This window comes from Coregonus lavaretus, assembly GCF_964263955.1.
Source record: "Coregonus lavaretus genome assembly, chromosome: 5".
NCBI lineage: Eukaryota > Metazoa > Chordata > Actinopteri > Salmoniformes > Salmonidae > Coregonus > Coregonus lavaretus.
Window position 1 is genome coordinate 75,233,135 of NC_139992.1, and position 19,032 is coordinate 75,252,166.

The 19,032-nt window shown below is 43.1% G+C and overlaps 2 protein-coding genes across 6 annotated transcripts; both read right to left on the reverse strand.

Moving 5' to 3' along the window:
* Nucleotides 1–1,929: 1,929 nt before the first annotated feature.
* LOC311128914 (growth hormone-regulated TBC protein 1-A-like) lies at nucleotides 1,930–9,388 on the reverse strand. Its single transcript, XM_084161149.1, has 8 exons — nucleotides 8,701–9,388; nucleotides 6,310–6,455; nucleotides 6,012–6,176; nucleotides 4,705–4,829; nucleotides 4,342–4,438; nucleotides 3,838–4,010; nucleotides 3,571–3,756; nucleotides 1,930–2,283 (listed from the first exon to the last, which is right to left on the reverse strand). The coding sequence occupies exons 1-8, from the start codon at nucleotides 8,772–8,774 to the stop codon at nucleotides 2,179–2,181; spliced, it is 1,071 nt and encodes a 356-aa protein (XP_084017275.1). The 5' UTR covers nucleotides 8,775–9,388; the 3' UTR covers nucleotides 1,930–2,178.
* A 2,748-nt stretch (nucleotides 9,389–12,136) lies between these two features.
* LOC311129560 (DCN1-like protein 2) lies at nucleotides 12,137–18,890 on the reverse strand. 5 transcript variants are annotated; one of them, XM_084161882.1, is made up of 7 exons: nucleotides 18,763–18,890; nucleotides 16,694–16,910; nucleotides 14,854–15,022; nucleotides 14,261–14,391; nucleotides 13,968–14,050; nucleotides 13,738–13,834; nucleotides 12,137–13,230 (listed from the first exon to the last, which is right to left on the reverse strand). In XM_084161882.1, exons 2-7 carry the CDS (start codon nucleotides 16,866–16,868, stop codon nucleotides 13,148–13,150), a joined length of 738 nt encoding a protein of 245 aa, XP_084018008.1. In that variant the 5' UTR covers nucleotides 16,869–16,910; nucleotides 18,763–18,890; the 3' UTR covers nucleotides 12,137–13,147. The 5 variants fall into 5 exon arrangements, with proteins under 5 accessions (XP_084018008.1, XP_084018007.1, XP_084018009.1 ...); XM_084161881.1 differs by lacking the exon at nucleotides 18,763–18,890 and adding an exon at nucleotides 18,198–18,246; XM_084161883.1 differs by lacking the exon at nucleotides 18,763–18,890 and adding an exon at nucleotides 18,194–18,217.
* Nucleotides 18,891–19,032: the final 142 nt, after the last annotated feature.

The following is a 19,032-nucleotide window of genomic DNA, read 5'->3' on the forward strand; positions in this document are numbered from 1 at the left end:
GTTTTACTGGTCTCTGACAAAAGCACTTTGGGTTCCTCTAGGAATGGATTGAGGTAATTTGATGGTAAAGCAGTTGAGGTCTGCAGAGAGAGGGACTCATTAATTTATGGTGATCAGAGAGTAACACTAGCCCAGTCCACAAACAACCCTATAGCCCCTACCCCCTAAATAACTTGGAATCTCCACCTTGCGTCTGATTAGTACATTTGCGGGGCAAGAGGGAATGTAACAATGAACTGAAACTGAATTGACAGAACGAGCGTCATGCTACACTAGAATGAAGGGACGTGGTGGGCGTATGCTCTACTTACACATTGGAATTTCAGTGCACTGTACAATGGCAGTTATGAAACTTGACTACCATGTTACTACCTAACCTAAAGATGATATGGATGAAAATGCTGTTACTCAGCATGTTGGCACAGTGGAGGAAATGTATTATGTGCCAGTGCTTTTCCCCTCGTAGCAGTGACTTAAACCTGGTTTTATGAATACTGGTACTACCAATTATAGTTACATTATTAATACACAGTGATTTTTTTTGCTACTTTTTTTTGTTGGTACTTCCAGAGATATATTAAGGGGAGTGGTTGTTACAGTAAAGTTACATGGTGTTCACAAAGGCCGAATACTAGCTCAAAATGTAACTGGACATTTGAGTGAATAGTTCAGTTATAGGTTGTTTTCTTAAGTTAGGATTCGGGCTATTATAGTTAGAACAATTTTAGGGAGTTGGAGTTACTGTCAATAGTACAACGCCATTTTAGAAAGGACAGAATTTTGCCACCCCAAAATAATTTGAAATGCCCTTGCCAAATGGAATCTGTGCCTCGCCACTTACAAGAAGGATGGGATCTATGCCAATGTTATTGTTTCTCTCACTCATATATATATATATATATATATATATATATATATATATATATTATATGTCTCAAATGACAGACACCCTATTCCCCATGTAGTGCACATCTTATTTGGGTGATATTTGGGACACAGCTTTTCGCTCTACACAGCGTGACTTGTTAGGGACATTATTTTTGGGGGATTTGCCTGGCCTATTGAATGATCATAGAGGATGCATTGTTTGTAGTGAAAGGGGGAAGTAAAAATGATGTGCATTTTTGTTCTACCCCTCATCTAGAAGTGTTAATATCCATATGTAGTGATTTAGGGCTAGATTCAATCTGTATCAGATCTGCGTCATAGCGAGATTGAAATGTTCCTGCGTTCGGAGACTGCATTAACGTTAAGCGCTGCATATGTCAACTCAATCAGAAATTACCTTCATTTTAATGCGGCTGTTCCGCAATACAGATTGAATCCAGCCCTTAAGGTTTTAAAGATAATGTTTTAATTGTTTTCTAAAAGCGGAGGCCAATAAAAAGGAGCTGAGGAATGAGCTCTATGTACAGTTTGTCTTGTGGTGTTTGATATAACCCTTGGTTCTATTCAAGATTGCTTGTATTTGGGAACACAAATCGCTAAGCTTGGAGAACAAAGTGATAGGCTACGTGATACATTTTGCTTAAATTCTCACTTTTAATCGACAGTAATTAACTTGCAATTAAAGGTAACAGTGAGAGAGCAGCCATTTGTTGCAAATAGAGCCGAGAAAGACTTCGGTCCAATTCCCTACCCTTTAAGCCAGTCAAATTCGAACTTGAGGTATGATCGCACACACATATTGCGTAAATCATTCATTGATGTCAATGCAAAATGATTGCACAAACTTACATGCACACTTCAAGTTAGGATTCGGGCATAAGTGTGCACTTGCTCACTCTCCATCATGGATTTTAAAGCATTGGGATGGTGTAAGTATGGGCTTGAGAGTTTTCACCACATCTTTCTCCCCAGGTAATTCCGGAGTTGAAGATGGTACACTTTGGGGAGAATTGGACTACATAGGACCACAGGAAAAGTGCAAAAAGTACAGAATTACTGTTTAATGCTTTTTACAACACAAAGAATAATATTTGGCTAGATGGGGGTACTACAATCTCAGAAGAGTGATTGCCATGTCATCATATTTATAATGGTTCCTGAGATATTAAACATTTCTCCAGATGTTGTTAGATCTGATAATCTGTGTAGCGCAATGAAGATGACCTGGAACAAGCCCAGGATAACTACAGGGTGATTGCCTTAGAGAGGTTATTAGTGGTGGAGGAGTGGTCAAGGGCGGAGTCTGGACATCTCAGCCACTATGCGTTCTCGGCATGTCTCCCTTAGTTTAGTGATGGTTGCCATGGAGAGACTTCCTGGTTCCCTGAAGATTTCCTGTCAATATCAGGAAAAGGAGAAAGGCATTTGTAAACTGTTTGTGGACCAGAGTTCACTGGTGAAGTTGTCCATAGATGCTGATCTAAAGTCTCTTTTGCATTTCCTTACTCATGGTTAAAGACGCACTTCAGCTATTTTTGACCTTTTCCTGTTGAAAAACAATATCCCAAATATAAATCGTAATGTACACACACTTAAGGGTAAAAATGGTTTTTTAGATCAGTGGTTCCCAAACTGTGGGGAATGCACAAGGTGCAATTTTGAAATTGGATAGTGCATCATCAGTTTCCCTCTTGTCATGTCAGTCATTGCATACCTTAGAGAGCTATTTATAACTCATCAGAAATGTCCAGATCAACAAGCCCATGTCAGCTAACATTTGAGCTAGTTTTTTTAGCCCATAGATTGTTGTAACGTTTCAGTCACTCAAATATCACATGAAAACACATTAGACATGGCAAAATCTATAGAGTCGCAAGAAAATTAGCTTTAAAACTGAAAATATTCTCTCCAACAACAAGAGGGGTGTGAACAGTTTGCGTCATGAACAGTGCTTGTGCCCATAGAAATAGATGTGGCGGGCGCAAGATGTTCCCCAATGCTGGAAGGGGGCCTGAGTGAAAACGTTTGGGAACCCCTGTTTTAGACAAACTTCAAGAGTTGGCTATTCAAGGAGTTGGTCTGATGCGTTAACTCTCATCTGCCTCCCCCTTGCTTGTGGGAACAATAGAGGAGCAATAGAGGTCAGGGCCCTCCCACCCACTTGTGCCATGTCATACCTAGACCACCTATTGAGATGTGCTTTTTGTTAAATGCCCAGTGCAGTCGAACATGTGTTTTTTAAAATATATTTCCACACTATGAGGTTGGAATAAAACTGAAAATTATGATAATGCCCTTTTCGTGTAAGAGCTGTTTGAATAGACCACCTGAAATTTCAGCCTGTTTTGGTGGGATGGCGTTTTGGCATGCCTGGTGACATCACCAGGTGGTAAATTAGTTAACAGACCAATAAGAAAGAGAGTTCCAAACCTCTCTGCCAATAACAGCTGGTTTTCAGTTTTCCCCTCCCCACTCAGACCACTCCCAGACAGTCCGAGCAAAATTATTGTTTGAGAAGCTATTTGTTTCTTTTTGACAATTTTAATTTAAAACAATCACAGTAAGAAATGATTTGATATTGAGATAGAAATGGCTGCATTGGACCTTTAAGGTTAGTATTTTTATATGGTGAACAGATCCTAGATCTTTGCCTATGGTTACTTCTCTTCTGGAGTAGCTTACCTGCATGAAGGTGTGGCAGTCGTTTGTGAAGGCTCCCTGGGTGATCAGTTTGAAGCGCTCACACAGCTCGACCATGGAGCGGGCCTGCACGATCTCAGCCTGGTGGTGGCGGATCAGAGTCAGGGCCACGCGGAACAGGATCTTAGAACCCTCGTAGAACAGGCAGTCCCAGATCCGCAGAACCGTCTGAGCGAAAGAAAAAGACAAAATATAATAATTAGACCCAGACTTTACCAACACATCACACACTACCCCAATCCGCTTCACCTCTACAGGCAGGACATCGATGTAGAGGCAGATGAACCATCGGGAGACCACCAGGGTCCACATGACATTGTGTTGGGCCATGGCCTGGCACACAGCCGGGGCTTTGACCCTCACCAGCTCGCCCAACACCTCCTGGTCTGTCTTCAACCCCAGCATGGCCGGGCTGTAGTAGTCTACAACACAACAAGGACAGCTCAGGTTAATTCAGTTCAGTGTGCGACAAGAGGTTGTGTGTGTGTGTACATAGATGGTATATATCCTGGAACCTAAGATACATCCTGCGTTTGCTCATCTCGTAATGTGAGCTTGACATACCAACAACAAACACAGTCTTACCACAAGCCACGTGACCATGGTGCTATTCCAGAAGCAGCTCCCAAAATACACAGAAGGGAGAATCCTCAACAAACAAATTGGTCTACTACTATGACTATGCAAACTTCACCACACATATCCTCTCACACAACCAGACAGACAGACACAACAGGAGTGTGTGGGACTAACCGGAGAGTATTCTTCCCAACAAAGAGTCCATGAGCCAGAAGGACTTCTCTTCATCCTTAGTGATGATGATGAGGTAGCCTGCAATGAAGTTCATACCCTAGAATAGAGAAAGAAACAATAACTCCCTTCACACACACAGAAACCTGTGCACACATGGTATGTACCCACAATGCACACACTTTAGAGGACAGGTGAGGTATAGGCAGTTATTACAGCCACAGGCAGACAGAACAGGTACACACAGAAGAGGCGACAGTAGACGTACTGTACACATGTTAGGTAAACAAAGGTAAGCAAGACAGACACAGGAGACTGGTGAAATCCATCCAACAGATGATTTATAGTATCTATAAGGCCCAGTACCTGGCAGTATCCCACAGCCTGGTTGTGGTGTCCATACGCCAGCAGCACGTTGTACAGGGCCTTCTGCAGACAGGGCTCTGAGCTGTTCCGGAACTGCACGTTGTCAGGGAACGTCCTGTGCATGTCTGCCGAGACAGGGCACTCAACCATCAGCCAATCATCGTAAAGGAAGCATCAGGGTCTCGTTCATTAGACACCAAATGGAAGAAAATGGACCATAATAGGGAGGGACAACCTGGACATGTCCTTTAAGCGCTAATTTCTGTTGCAAAACGCTATAGAGCGATTCCACGCCAGCAGGAGCAGAAAATATTTTTGGTATCTCAGATTGTTCTGAAAATTCTCACATAGAAACTCCATTGGAAGGAAGGATGTTTGAAATTATTTTTACATTTATCACAAACAATTTTTTTTAGATCATGATGAAAGTGGCAATTTCAGACCCTTTTTAACCTATACATGTCTCCTGTTAGATCCTATGATCTGTGACCCGTACTTGATATAGACATCTTGGTGTCATTATACTCCTTATAGAGTGCTCTAAAATATGGAGTATGTCTTGATTATGAAATAAAAAATTTCACATTCATTTATTAAATATTAAAAATATGAATAATAATAATAATAATAATATCTAAAAACTACCCTTTTTGTTCATTTTAAGACAGATTGTTTGGAACAATATACTCTACAAGTACATCACATTTCCAGAGTGGGCTCTCTGCTAATTCTGAAGGTATGATACATTTTATGAGCACCACCAACACAGTGAATGGGAAAATGGATTCAAAGGGAACTCCATCTGCTGGTGACTTGCTGAAATTGCAATCTTAAAGGAGGGCTGTGATTGGTTAATGACCTATAATGTAAATTGCAATGTATAAAATAGGTCATATCATTAAATGTACCATGTTGAATAAATTAATGTGAAAATGTGTATTTCATCATCAAGACATACTCCATATCTGAGAGCACACTATAAGGAGTATAATAACAAGATGTTTCCTGTATAATTTATGGTTCACTGAACATAGGGTCTTAGAGGAGGCATGTATAGGTCTAAAAAGGGCCTAAAATGGCCCAATTTCATCATTACATTTGTGATACAAATGTAAAATGCATGTTAAACATCCTTACTACCAATGAAATTCCTGTTTAACAATTGTCAGAACAATCAGAGATAGCTGCAATATTTTCCGCCTGCGCTGGCGTGGATTCGCCCATAAAACATTTTATATTGCAACCCAGGTGCATCCACGGCAGGTGGGGGGAGTTTAGTAGAGGTGAATACAATGGGCTTAAAGTACCTATCCTGACGGTCTCCTCCAGCTTGGCATCGTGCTGCTGCTCGGTGCCAAGCAGAGAGTGGTAGTACCCTGGGTTCTTTTCCAGCTGCTCCTGGGCACCGCTGGCTGCCATCCAGATCTGGGCTCGGTGCTCGTTGGGCACACCCTTACGCACGTACCGCTTCACTAAGAGCACCGAAACCATGACTACAGTCAAAACTCATAATGCAAATATAGAATGCAAATCATTATTCAATATGTGTATGTGTTGTGTGTTTTTCCCTCTCTCTGTGTATGTGTGTGTGTGCATGCATCACACCCTTCAGGTTCTTCTCCATGTGGACTTTCCCCTGTAGGAGTTTGGACCACTTGGTGGACCTTCTGGTGAGCACGGCTACATACTCAGCCATCATCTCCTCATAGGACTCATAACCCTCAGGCATCTCAAACCCATATGAGTCCACCCTAGAGAGATAATGCAGGGTCAGTCTGAGAACACACACAGAAAAAAACGATGGATCTACAGTGAGGGAAAAAAATATTTGATCCCCTGCTGATTTTGTACGTTTGCCTACTGACAAAGACATGATCAGTCTATAATTTTAATGGTAGGTTTATTTGAACAGTGAGACACAGAATAACAACAACAAAATTCCAGAAAAACGCATGTCAAAAATGTTATAAATTGATTAGCATTTTAATGAGGGAAATAAGTATTTGACCCCTCTGCAAAACATGACTTAGTACTTGGTGGCAAAACCCTTGTTGGCAATCACAGAGGTCAGACGTTTCTTGTAGTTGGCCACCAGGTTTGCACACATCTCAGGAGGGATTTTGTCCCACTCCTCTTTGCAGATCTTCTCCAAGTCATTAAAGTTTCGAGCCTGACGTTTGGCAACTCGAACCTTCAGCTCCCTCCACAGACGTTCTATGGGATTAAGGTCTGGAGACTAGCTAGGCCACTCCAGGACCTTAATGTGCTTTTCTTGAGCCACTCCTTTGTTGCCTTGGCCGTGTGTTTTGGGTCATTGTCATGCTGGAATACCCATCCACGTCCCATTTTCAATGCCCTGGCTGAGGGAAGGAGGTTCTCACCCAAGATTAGACGGTACATGGCCCCGTCCATCGTCCCTTTGATGCGGTGAAGTTGTCCTGTCCCCTTAGCAGAAAAACACCCCCAAAGCATAATGTTTCCACCTCCATGTTTGACGGTGGGGATGGTGTTCTTGGGGTCATAGGCAGCATTCCTCCTCCTCCAAACACGGCGAGTTGAGTTGATGCCAAATAGCTCGATTTTGGTCTCATCTGACCACAACACTTTCACCCAGTTCTCCTCTAAATCATTCAGATGTTCATTGGCAAACTTCAGACGGCACTGTATATGTACTTTCTTGAGCAGGGGGACCTTGCGGGCGCTGCAGGATTTCAGTCCTTCACGGCGTAGTGTGTTACCAATTGTTTTCTTGGTGACTATGGTCCCAGCTGCCTCGAGATCATTGACAAGATCATCCCGTGTAGTTCTGGGCTGATTCCTCACTGTTCTCATGATCATTGCAACTCCATGGAGCCCCAGGCCGAGGGAGATTGACAGTTATTTTGTGTTTCTTCCATTTGCGAATAATCGCACCAACTGTTGTCACCTTCTCACCAAGCTGCTTGGCGATGGTCTTATAGCCCATTCCAGCCTTGTGTAGGTCTACAATCTTGTCCCTGACATCCTTGGAGAGCTCTTTGGTCTTGGCCATGGTGGAGAGTTTGGAATCTGATTGATTGATTGCTTGTGTGGACAGGTGTCTTTTATACAGGTAACAAACTGAGATTAGGAGCACTTCCTTTAAGAGTGTGCTCCTAATCTCAGCTCGTTACCTGTATAAAAGACACCTGCGAGCCAGAAATCTTTCTGATTGAGAGGGGGTCAAATAGTTATTTCCCTCATTAAAATGCAAATCAATTTATAACATTTTTGATATGGGTTTTTCTGGATTTTTTTGTTGTTATTCTGTCTCTCACTGTTCAAATAAACCTACCATTAAAATTATAGACTGATCATTTCTTTGTCAGTGGGCAAACTTACAAAATCAGCAGGGGATCAAATACTTTTTTCCCCTCACTGTATATGACCCACATTCTAGACCCAGTAGACTGCATTGATCACAGAGGGATGCCAGTGTGGGTTAAAAGCTTGGAACTTATAGCATAGTGATAGTCAGATGACTTGACATTGGCCAAGCCTTAGCTACAATAACCTGGACTAGATGACATGATGTTCAATCAACCCGTGTTAAATTACAACCCTAGAGAATGAAACTGCATATCAAAAACCAAGCCAAAAGAAGGAAGATCTGGAGAGAGAAGTTCAAACACCCCAAAAATACATACCATGCAATAAAACAAAAGGTAGATGTTTCACAATTGTGTACTTAATGGCAATTCAGCTGGTAAATGTAAACTTAGTGACATAGACAGTGTAAAGTTAAAGCCAGCTGATTGGCCTACACTAAAAGCCCACCTGGTTAATTATTGTCATGCCATGACGTTGTCACCTGATGCACAACATCATGACAGATGCTGTATAACTTTTCATTGCCAAAAATTGTTTGATCATTACAAGCTTTCATCACAGATAAGTCGGCGACAAATAAATGTATGATACTCGTCAATGCAACAACATAATTCATACAAGGAAATGTCACAACCGTTAGGACCCTACCTGTCATTCGCATTGGTGCTGTTCAGGTGAAGTTGGGAAGTGATCGAGATGTTACCGTTCGTTTCACTCTCCATAGCGGGTAGCCTACTCCTCGGAATTGTCGGTAAAATGTCAAAACGCACTCTCGAACTTAATTTTCTGATCCACCAACTCCAATAGCTGCAGTTACATCAGAAAGCCATAGCCTACTACCATACATTGCCAGTCAGCGGGAGCAAAACACGACGGACTGTAACGACACGGGATGCTCAAAAGTTAATCAGGAGTAATCAATGTCACGAAACAACTTGCAGGCTAATGTGAAATAAATATCGTCATAACATTTTGAAAAAAACAAACATGGAAAAGTCCATTAATCTACCACCTCTCTTCAGCCCATAAATGAATACGATTCCCCTCCTCTACCTCACCAATGATTAATCGGGAGGCGGGACTTTGGTCTTTGTAAACTCCCCCACACCTCAGGTATATATCCATTCAGTAAATTCTACATTCAGCCCAGTAGGCCTATAGTCCAATAGTGTGCAACTGCAGCCCGCAATTCGGGGCGTTCCTGCATGGACTGCATCCCATTGGTTCCTTCATGAACACCTCCCCTTGAGTATCCCATTGGTTCCTGCATGAATGTAGAATTAATAAAAACAAAAAACTTAAATATCACATTTACATAAGTATTCAGACCCTTTACACAGTACTTTGTTGAAGCACCTTTAGCAGCGATTACAGCCTCAAGTCTTCTTTGGTATGACGCTACAAGCTTGGCACACCTCTATTTGGGGAGTTTCTCCTATTATTTTCTGCAGATCCTCTCAAGCTGTCAGATTGGATGGGGAGCGTCGCTGCACAGCTATTTTCAGGTCTCTCCAGAGATGTTAGATCGGGTTCAAGTCCGGGTTCTGGCTGGGCCACTCAAGGACATTCAGAGACTTGTCCCGAAGCCACTCCTGCGTTGTCTTGGCTGTGTGCTTAGGGTCGTTGTCCTGTTGGAAGATGAACCTTCGCCCCAGTCTGAGGTCCTGAGCGCTCTGGAGCAGGTTTTCATCAAGGATCTATCTGTACGTTGCTCCGTTCATCTTTCCCTCCATCCTGACTAGTCTCCCTGTCCCTACCGCTGAAAAACATCCCCACAGCATGATGCTGCCACCACCATGCTTCACCGTAGGGATGGTTTTGGCCAGGTGATGAGCGGTGCCTGGTTTCCTCCAGACGTGACGCTTGGCCATCAGGCCACAGAGTTCAATCTTGGTTTCATCATGCCAGAGAATCTTGTTTGTCATGGTCTGAGTGTCCTTTAGGTGCCTTTTGGCAAACTTCAAGCGGGCTGTCATATGCCTTTCACTGAGGAGTGGCTTCTGTCTGGCCACTCTACCATAAAGGCCTGATTGGTGGAGTGCTGCAGAGATGGTTGTCCTTCTGGAAGGTTCTCCCATCTCCACAGAGGACCTCTGGAGCTCTGTCAGAGTGACCATCGGGTTCTTGGTCACCTGCCTGACCAAGGCCCTTCTCCCCCTATTGCTCAGTTTGGCCGGGCGGCCAGTTCTAGGAAGAGTCTTGGTGGTTTCAAACGTCTTCCATTTAAGAATGAAGGAGGCCACTGTGTTCTTGGGGACCTTCAATGCTGCAGAAATGTTTTGGTACCCTTCCCTAGATCTGTGCCTCGACACAATCCTGTCTCGGCGCTTTACGGACAATTCCTTCGACCTCATGCCTTGGTTTTTGATCTGACATGCACTGTCAACTGTGGGACCTTATATAGACAGGTGTGTGCCTTTCCAAATCACATCCAGTCAATTGAATTTACCACAGGTGGACTCCAATCAAGTTGTAGAAACATCTCAGAGACTTCTTCTTCTGTGGGGTTTATCGGTGCATTACCGCCATCTACTGTACTGGAGCGCCCCTGCCTCCCGCCAATGTACTGGAGGCAGGGGTCCTCTGTAGCTCAGCTGGTAGAGCACGGCGCTTGTAACGCCAAGGTAGTGGGTTCGATCCCCGGGACCACCCATACACAAAACATGTATGCACGCATGACTGTAAGTCGCTTTGGATAAAAGCGTCTGCTAAATGGCATATTATATTATTATTATAACTTAAAAATGGACCAATAGAAGTAAAGAGGCAGAAATGCCCACATGCAGGAATGCCCCGAATTGCGGCCTGCAGTTGCACCCTTCTCCTATAGTCTACTGCTGTTTTTCACGGCTCTATCTATTATAAGGACTGTGAGCTTGGGGGTGTTTTTGAACTTCACCGGCTTTAAAGTGTCAACTGCGATGATCAAGTGAGAAAAAAATGAATGTCTAAATAGTGCGTTTTGCTTTCCATCCTCAATGGTCTTCTTTGTTGTATCAAGCCGTGATAGCAAGATGCCACTTGTGCCTTTATGTCAGTGTTATGTATTTATTTACTCACAAAAGACTGTGACCTACTTTCCTCTCTCCAGTAGCCAGTAGTTGATCAACAAAGTAAACATTGCATTCTGGGTGTATAAAAGTAGCACATTTGAGTAGTATGAGTTTTTGTTTTCCCGTAATGGTTAAGGTTAGGGTTTGGAAAAGGTAGGTTAAGCAGATCATAGATCTGTGCCTAAGGGCAACATTGGGATGGTGATAATAAACCCATAGCAAATGTAATTATGTTGGTAAAACATTACACAAGTAATGATGCCAACGATTCAGTATAGCTACCTGCTCATTCCCTCCATCAGTCTAGTAACCTTCCATTAGTCCAAATTCTAGTCTTGTACCACAACACAGAGAATGTATGTTCTAATCTACACAATACAGTAGGTTATATCGGAGTGTTCTGTGACATGTTCAACCTCCTGAATAAGGCCCTTGTGTGATGTGTAAATGAAGCTCAGGTGCTTGTGGAGGAGGAAGACAGTACTGGAGGGAGAGGGCAACAGCTAATTGGACAGGGTCTTGAATACTCATGATGCTGTGTGTGTGTAGCTTGAGTCCGCTGGGGTGGATCAGAAGAGATGTGTTCAGTAGGGTGAAACATTCAAAAATGTTGCAAATAGCAATAGAGACACAATTAAAACATGAGACAATCATCACATTACAGCAGAACAGCCCATTCACTTCTGATAAAAACATGCTTTATTCAATATTCCTTTCCAAACTAACAATATCTGTATGATTATTGAATGACAAAGTGTAAATAATGCTTGTCACAAAGGCTTTAATACTAAATGGATGGGCGGCAGGGTCCTTTTCAACACATGTAAGCCCTGTCCAAAGCACTCCCTCTCGCACGCACACATGCGTGACAAACAGTGCCCCCTAGTGACTGCTTGGTGGTTGTTTTTGGGGTGTTGAAATTACATAATGCAGAAGTGCACAATTTACAGTCACTGAGGTCCACAGTCCTGCTTGTCTTTTGTGCCTTACACTTAATTGATCAATTAGTGTCATTAATTGGCCAGCAGACACAGCATTTCATTTTTATTTATCCAAACCTCCAACAAGAACAGAATTTCAGTCCTTGCGTGCCAGAATGAACAGCCCTTCCCTAATATACATGTTGAATGGGACAACCATTTAGAGGAAGCATGGTCTATTTACTTCAATGGCTGAAATGTATTTGTTTAAACAAATATAAAAGTGAACCAAAAAAAGATTCTAAAAACACAGAATGTTGCCATTTTCGAACCCAAACTGTCAAATAAAATGACGACTTGGTACACACCAGACCTACAATTCTATCAAATCTTATTGAGGCATCATATACCAGATCTTTTTAATTTACACAAAAAGTTTAAACTCTTATAATTATAAATGTAACTTATTTATATTATTCTTCATATAATTCTCTGTACATACTGTTTTAAAAGACACAGTATAATATATACAGTATATAACTGTAACAGTTTTGTTGACGCTGGTGTCGTGAGCAAACGTTGCAAGCCGCTCTGTCTGTCCCAAAGTGTTTGGGTTAGAAACAAGGCCTGTTCTGAACAGTCCCCTCAGAGCCCTGCGTGCCACACAAAGCTAACTAACAAGGATCAACCCCAAAAACACACAAAAAATGTTCAATCCGAATTCCCAGAGCTGAGAGAGCAGATAGAGAGAGCAAGAGAGAGAGCGTGCCAGGGGAGGCAACTCTCCTTTTCTCCTCTTCACTGGAATACTGAGATTCCAAAGGGAGCGTTGCCTGGAACACTGATATCCCCAAGGCCTCTTCCCGGCTGGCCCTCAGGCTGGGACATGTACTGCCAGCTGGTAATGTGCACGTGGTGACTCCCATCAAACAAGTACAGAAATAAAGCCTTGCTTCCTGTGTTTTCCTCTCACTCATCCCTCATAGCTGGGTTACCTGATAGTTGTGCGGTGTCACGGTTTCAAGTGTTTCTCTGGTTTCCTCTTAAAAAGTCTATAAAAAAATTCCTACAAAGTCAATGAAGAGGAACCAAAGTTCTGCCCCTCTTTCAAGAGCTGGGTTGTTAATAGTGGGTTTTGCGTTTGGATCCCGTTACGATCGGCCGGGCGAATTCCACAAAGTCGTCTATGAGAACTGGCCACGCCCCTGACAGGAAGGAGACGTATGATTAGCGGTCACTTTATTGACTGTCTTAATCCATCCCTTGCTCCAGGTAGAAGTTGCCCTTAGCACAGATCTCAAAACAGCTGACTCTCTACATCCTAACTGTAGGCATTGGGGGAAAACACAAAACTAACCTTAAATCAGTGTCTCATCTAGAGCAGTGGTCTCTGGTCACCAAACTTGGTCCAGGAGAGCTGCAGGGTCTACAGGCTTTTGTTTCGGCCCAGTACTGAATCACCTGATTCAACTAATTTACGGCTCATCACAAACTTGATTAGCTGAATCAGGTGTGTTGGTGCTGAGCTGGAACAAAAGCCTGCTCACTCAGTAGCTTTCCAGGACCAGGTTTGATGACTACTGCAGTCTGTCATTGTGTATATTCAGTTGAGAGCAACATTCAGTGTATTGCACTTTTGCAGACAGCAATGAACCATGACTACTCTATACCCTATTGAATACACTCCAGGTAACCAGAGGTTTTAAACTCACCCTCCTCGTCGTAATTTGACATGTCGTCTGCGATTATGTTGCCAAAATCCAAGAGTAGGTTCCATGTGTCTTTGGGAATTGACCGTTTGTGGTGTTCCTATAAAAAACATGAGAAAACGAAAGTGGGAAAAGTGCACAGCAGAAAACAAGACACAGGATGTACATAACAAAACAAGGAGTCCAGCTCAAAATGTAATGTTAGATTGGGATGCATAACATTACTCACTCACCAATAAGAACCTGTTCCAGAGGTCCAGGAACTTAAAGCGGCCTGTCAGTACCAGGTTCCAGTAGGCCACAGCCATCTCTAGATCTGAAACACAGCCAGAGTCACACCTTGTTATCTCACTATAGTTTAATCAGATGTGTTCACACTGGGTTGAAACAAAAGCCTGCAGACCCTCAGTGTCCTCAGGACTGGAGTTGAGAAACACTGATGTAACTACAGTAACTCTTGTGAACACTAATGTAACTACAGTAACTCTTGTGAACACTAATGTAACTAACTTTCATCTGCGCTTACCTAAACCCTTCTGTCCAGGGTTCTTGGCGAAGTTGAATGTGAACTGGTAGAAGTCCTTGAACTTGCCGCTGTCTTTAAGCTCCTGTTCTAACCTGGGAAGAAGAGCCTTCAACTTCTCTGGGCTGTCGCAACTGGACAGAAGATAAATACAGTGGGCAAGTAAGTGGATAAATCAATCAAAAACACAAAACAATTACATAAACACACACCTCACTAATCCAGTGGTTCCTAAACTGTTCTTTTGCTATGATCTGCTACCGATCTTTTGGGTTCCCCAGGGCCGTGTTCAGTAGGCACAAAACAGGATAAAATAAGAACACTTATTTTCAATTTCCATTTAAAAACATGTTCCTGTTCTGTGCCTACTAAATAAGACCCAGAGCTAACCTACGCTGGCTTGGCTTCACACAAAACATGAAGACACACAGTATTAATGCCAAGGTTGACTGAGTCTAAATATAGAACCTCTCCCCACCATGTGAACACACTAACAACAAACACCACAATAACATGCACTGGCAATAACCAATAACACACTGTCATGCCACCAAACGGAGCTATGTCGCAGAGTGATGACTTCACCACTCGCTCACCCCAGTTCGGACATGCCATCCAGGAACTCCTTCTTGCTGAACTCGCACTGGGTGGCGGCCCGGAACTTCCACGCCACCACCAAGACACTGATGCTGGCCGGGTCCAGGGTGAGGTCGTCACAGAACTGCTGGATGCCATCGATGCCAATCTTATTCTCATCCTGGGGATCTGTGGAATGACAGGTATACAGTTGAAGTCTGAAGTTTACATACACCTTAGCCAAATACATCTAAACTCAGTTTTTCACAATTCTTTACATTTAATCCTAGTAAGAATTCCCTGTCTTAGGTCAGTTAGGATCACCACTTTATTTTAAGAATGTGAAATGTCAGAATAATAGTAGAGAGAATGATTAATTTCAGCTTTAATTTCTTTCATCACATTCCCAGTGGGTCAGAAGTTTACATACACTCAATTAGTATTTGGTATCATTGCCTTTAAATTGTTTAACTTGGGTCAAACGTTTCAGGTAGCCTTCCACAATAAATTGGTTGAATTGTGGCCCATTCCACCTGACAGCTGGTGTAACTGAGTCAGGTTTGTAGGCCTCCTTGCTCGCACACGCTTTTTCAGTTCTGCCCACAAACTTTCTATAGGATTGAGGTCAGGGCTTTGTTATGGCCACTCCAATACCTTGACTTTGTTGTCCTTAAGCCATTTTGCCACAGCGTTGGAAGTATGCTTGGGGTCATTGTCCATTTGGAAGACCCATTTGTGACCAAGCTTGAACATCCCTTTTTCCTCCAAACATAACGATGGTCATTATGGCCAAACAGTTCTATTTTTGTTTCATCAGACCAGAGGACATTTCTCCAAAAAGTATGATCTTTGTCCCCATGTGCAGTTGCAAACCGTAGTCTGGCTTTTTTATGGCGGTTTTGGAGTAGTGGCTTCTTCCTTGCTGAGCGGCCTTTCAGGTTATGTCGATATAGGACTCGTTTTACTGTGGATATAGATACTTTTGTACCCGTTTCCTCCAGCATCTTCACAAGGTCCTTTGCTGTTGTTCTGGGATTGATTTGCACTTTTCGCTACAAAAGTACGTTCATCTCTAGGAGATAGAACGCGTCTCCTTCCTGAGCGGTATGACGGCTGCGTGGTCCCATGGTGTTTATACTTGCGTACTATTGTTTGTACAGAGGAACGTGGTACCTTCAGGCGTTTGGAAATTGCTCCCAAGGATGAACCAGACTTGTGGAGGTCTACAATTTTTTTTTCTGAGGTCTTGTCTGATTTCTTTTGATTTTCCCATGATGTCAAGCAGAGGCACTGTGTTTGAAGGTAGGCCTTGAAATACATCCATAGGTACACCTCCAATTGACTCAAATCATGTCAATTAGCCTATCAGAAGCTTCTAAAGCCATGACATCATTTTCTGGAATTTTCCAAGCTGTTTAAAAGGCACAGTCAACTTAGTGTATGTAAAATTCTGACCCACTGGAATTGTGATACAGTGAATTATAAGTGAAATAATCTGTCTGTAAACAATTGTTGGAAAAATGACTTGTGTCATGCACAAAGTAGATGTCCTAACCGACTTGCCAAAACTATAGTTTGTTAACAAGAAATTTGTGGAGTGGTTGAAAAACGAGTTTTAATGACTCCAACCTAAGTGTATGTAAACTTCCGACTTCAACTGTATACAAACACACACACACTATCTTAGGGATTTGAGAGACTCTCAAACACAAATTTCCTCTTCTCGTGAACAAGATAACCAATACAATGCATAACTCCACAAATACATACTACACACACACTTACTAACCTATAACACACACATAACCTTTGACACACAAGCTCTACGTGCTGTATTCCTCCATAACTTCCCCCACTTGCCTTTGTAGCGGTTGTAGAGCTGTTCCAGCTTCTTCTTCTCCACAGGAGTTTTCATTGATTCCTTGTAGTAGAGGTCTGGGTTCTGGAAGTAGTTGTCTGTGGCCACCTCTAGTTTCCAGTCATTCTGGGTCAGGCAGTAAGCGGCAGTCTTCTCCCCAGCCTGCGTGAAGGACATGAACTGCCGGACCTTGTCCCTCTGCGAAGACTTCAGCTTATGCTGCACGGAGACAGGACACGGGCTGTCAGACACCGAGAGACCGGGCAGCACCGACAGCAGGACGCACACACACACTGAGACGCACACCAGGATACACAGGGACACACACACATCCACAGACATTCAGGCCGAAGTCATGTGGACACCGGACACAAGGGTAGATGGTCACAGACAGACAGACAGAGACACTCACTTCGTATGATGATGAGATACAAGTCGACAAACAGATAGCAGTAGACAGACAAGCAAACAAGCTGTGGGCAATACTTTGGGCGTCCAGTCAACAAGCAAGGCAGACCTAGAACTATTCTGAGAGTGGAGAACGTTGGGTAAGCTCGGAGCATGTGCACCCCAGAAGGCCCCCAGTATATGGGGAGTCTGGTGGAATGTAATGTAACACGAGTAGTGGGATGCCATCAACGGGACCTCACTGTTCAACTGTTCCAGGGCGTCCCATGGTCCCAAACACACCATGCTACTGCCAGATATACAGGGGTTATTTCCAACTTTGCAGAGTAAGCACTAAGCAGATTGTGTAATGAAGAAGTGACCAGGTGTGCTCATTTCAAACTGAGTGTATGCACAATTAAACATGTAATGCAGTCCTGCTTGCGTGTTAAAAGTTAGGCATATTTCCATAACTTCGAGACATGCATCTATTTTAATAGACAGTCAACAACTGTAAACGATGCTACCCCATGATCACCGAGTGTCCGATAACTCTAGACTGATAACTACTTAGCTGACTAAACTCCACGGTGAACTTCCTTCACAATAGAGTGGATTTTAGGTCGGCTATAACTACTCTGTTGAGAGTGTGAGTGAAAAGCGACAACTACCTCGGACGGAAACGTAATCAACAAAAACATGCATCAACAGATCGGGCGTCCATAGGATATTTCACGGGTGTGCGAGAAAACAGTATCCGTCCTGCTCGCTAACTGGTCCGGCTTGGCCACCGCCGTCAACCACGACCAACTTCTCAACATGGAGCGTCTGACTGGCTCGCATTTCCAGACTACCAAAAAGGGAGTCGTAGCCAGCTAGCTGCGCGCTGGAAGAATGCAGTTCTAGGTCTCAAAATACCACCAACTGACCTTCCTTTCCTTTCCCTGGTAAATAAGTCAAGTGAAACAGCTCAACAATGGCAACACAGACAGGCAGGAGACAGCCCGTGAGACGCGACGGAATAATTTATACCTCGCGCAACATGTTATAATCCCGGGGTTCAACATCACCGCAGCGGTTTATGCTTGAGGTTGTGTTATTAATGTTCTTCTTACCTACCATTTTCACACGGCTTTTTACCAATTTGTTAGCCAGTCGCTCATAATGCGCTTGCGCGGAAGCACTGACAGCCCTTGGCTTGTACAGACTTTGCGCGTCGAGGTCATTTCAGTAAATAACCTACAGATGTCACGGGATAACAATTACATTTAGACAAGTAGCAATTGTCGAGTGGACTCGAGTTATACGCAAACCTAGATATGGATGCCACTGTATCAATCAAAAATCTACGAAAGAGAAGGATGACAACTGATCTGGCTACCGATCGGCCACGAAGACTACATATCACGAAATGCAATGTATGTTTGTTTCGGAAGTAGTTAGCTAGCAAGTCTAAGATCAACAAGTATTTTTCTTATGTGTGCTAAAACCATAATTAATTGTAAATGTATGTTCGACCCCTAAATACCTATTGCTATCATATTAATAAACTTGTCTCGGTGTCAGCATTCAATTTACAGTCGCTTATTGGATTAACGTTACCAATCTAAAAAGCTGGAAGTTGAAGACGCGCTTCTTTATGTACACAAAGCTCATTACCAGACTGTTCGATTAAAGTACATACCTGAGGCAGGTAGGCCTACCGTCGAGGTTGGTGAAATATTGGTCGTGGGTTTGTAGAAATTGTGTGGGGCTGCAAATTTGTTCTGCCACATCAAGAAACAAACCAGCCACATTTCCCAATATCCAAGTAAAGCTGACGTCATGAGAGGAGTTTCTTCATGCCTTGAAAGCTGAGAAGTGAAAAGATCTTATGTGATTAGTTAAAAGACCAATTAGTGGAAAAAAATATCAGAATTGGGCTGCCTGTGTAAATGCAGCATAATATTCAGAT

Coding starts and splice junctions, on each gene's coding strand:
- LOC311128914 (XM_084161149.1), bottom strand. CDS start 8,774: ATGGAGAGTGAAACGAACGGTAACATCTCGATCACTTCCCAACTTCAC. Junction 4,011..4,341: donor GTTGGGAAGAATACTCTCCG/GTTAGTCCCACA, acceptor GTTGTGTTGTAG/ACTACTACAGCCCGGCCATG. Junction 2,284..3,570: donor ACTGCCACACCTTCATGCAG/GTAAGCTACTCC, acceptor TGATATTGACAG/GAAATCTTCAGGGAACCAGG.
- LOC311129560 (XM_084161879.1), bottom strand. CDS start 17,033: ATGTCTGTGGATGTGTGTGTGTCCCTGTGTATCCTGGTGTGCGTCTCA. Junction 15,023..16,693: donor GCTCTACAACCGCTACAAAG/GCAAGTGGGGGA, acceptor GTCATTCCACAG/ATCCCCAGGATGAGAATAAG. Junction 14,051..14,260: donor CCCTGGACAGAAGGGTTTAG/GTAAGCGCAGAT, acceptor GCTGTGTTTCAG/ATCTAGAGATGGCTGTGGCC.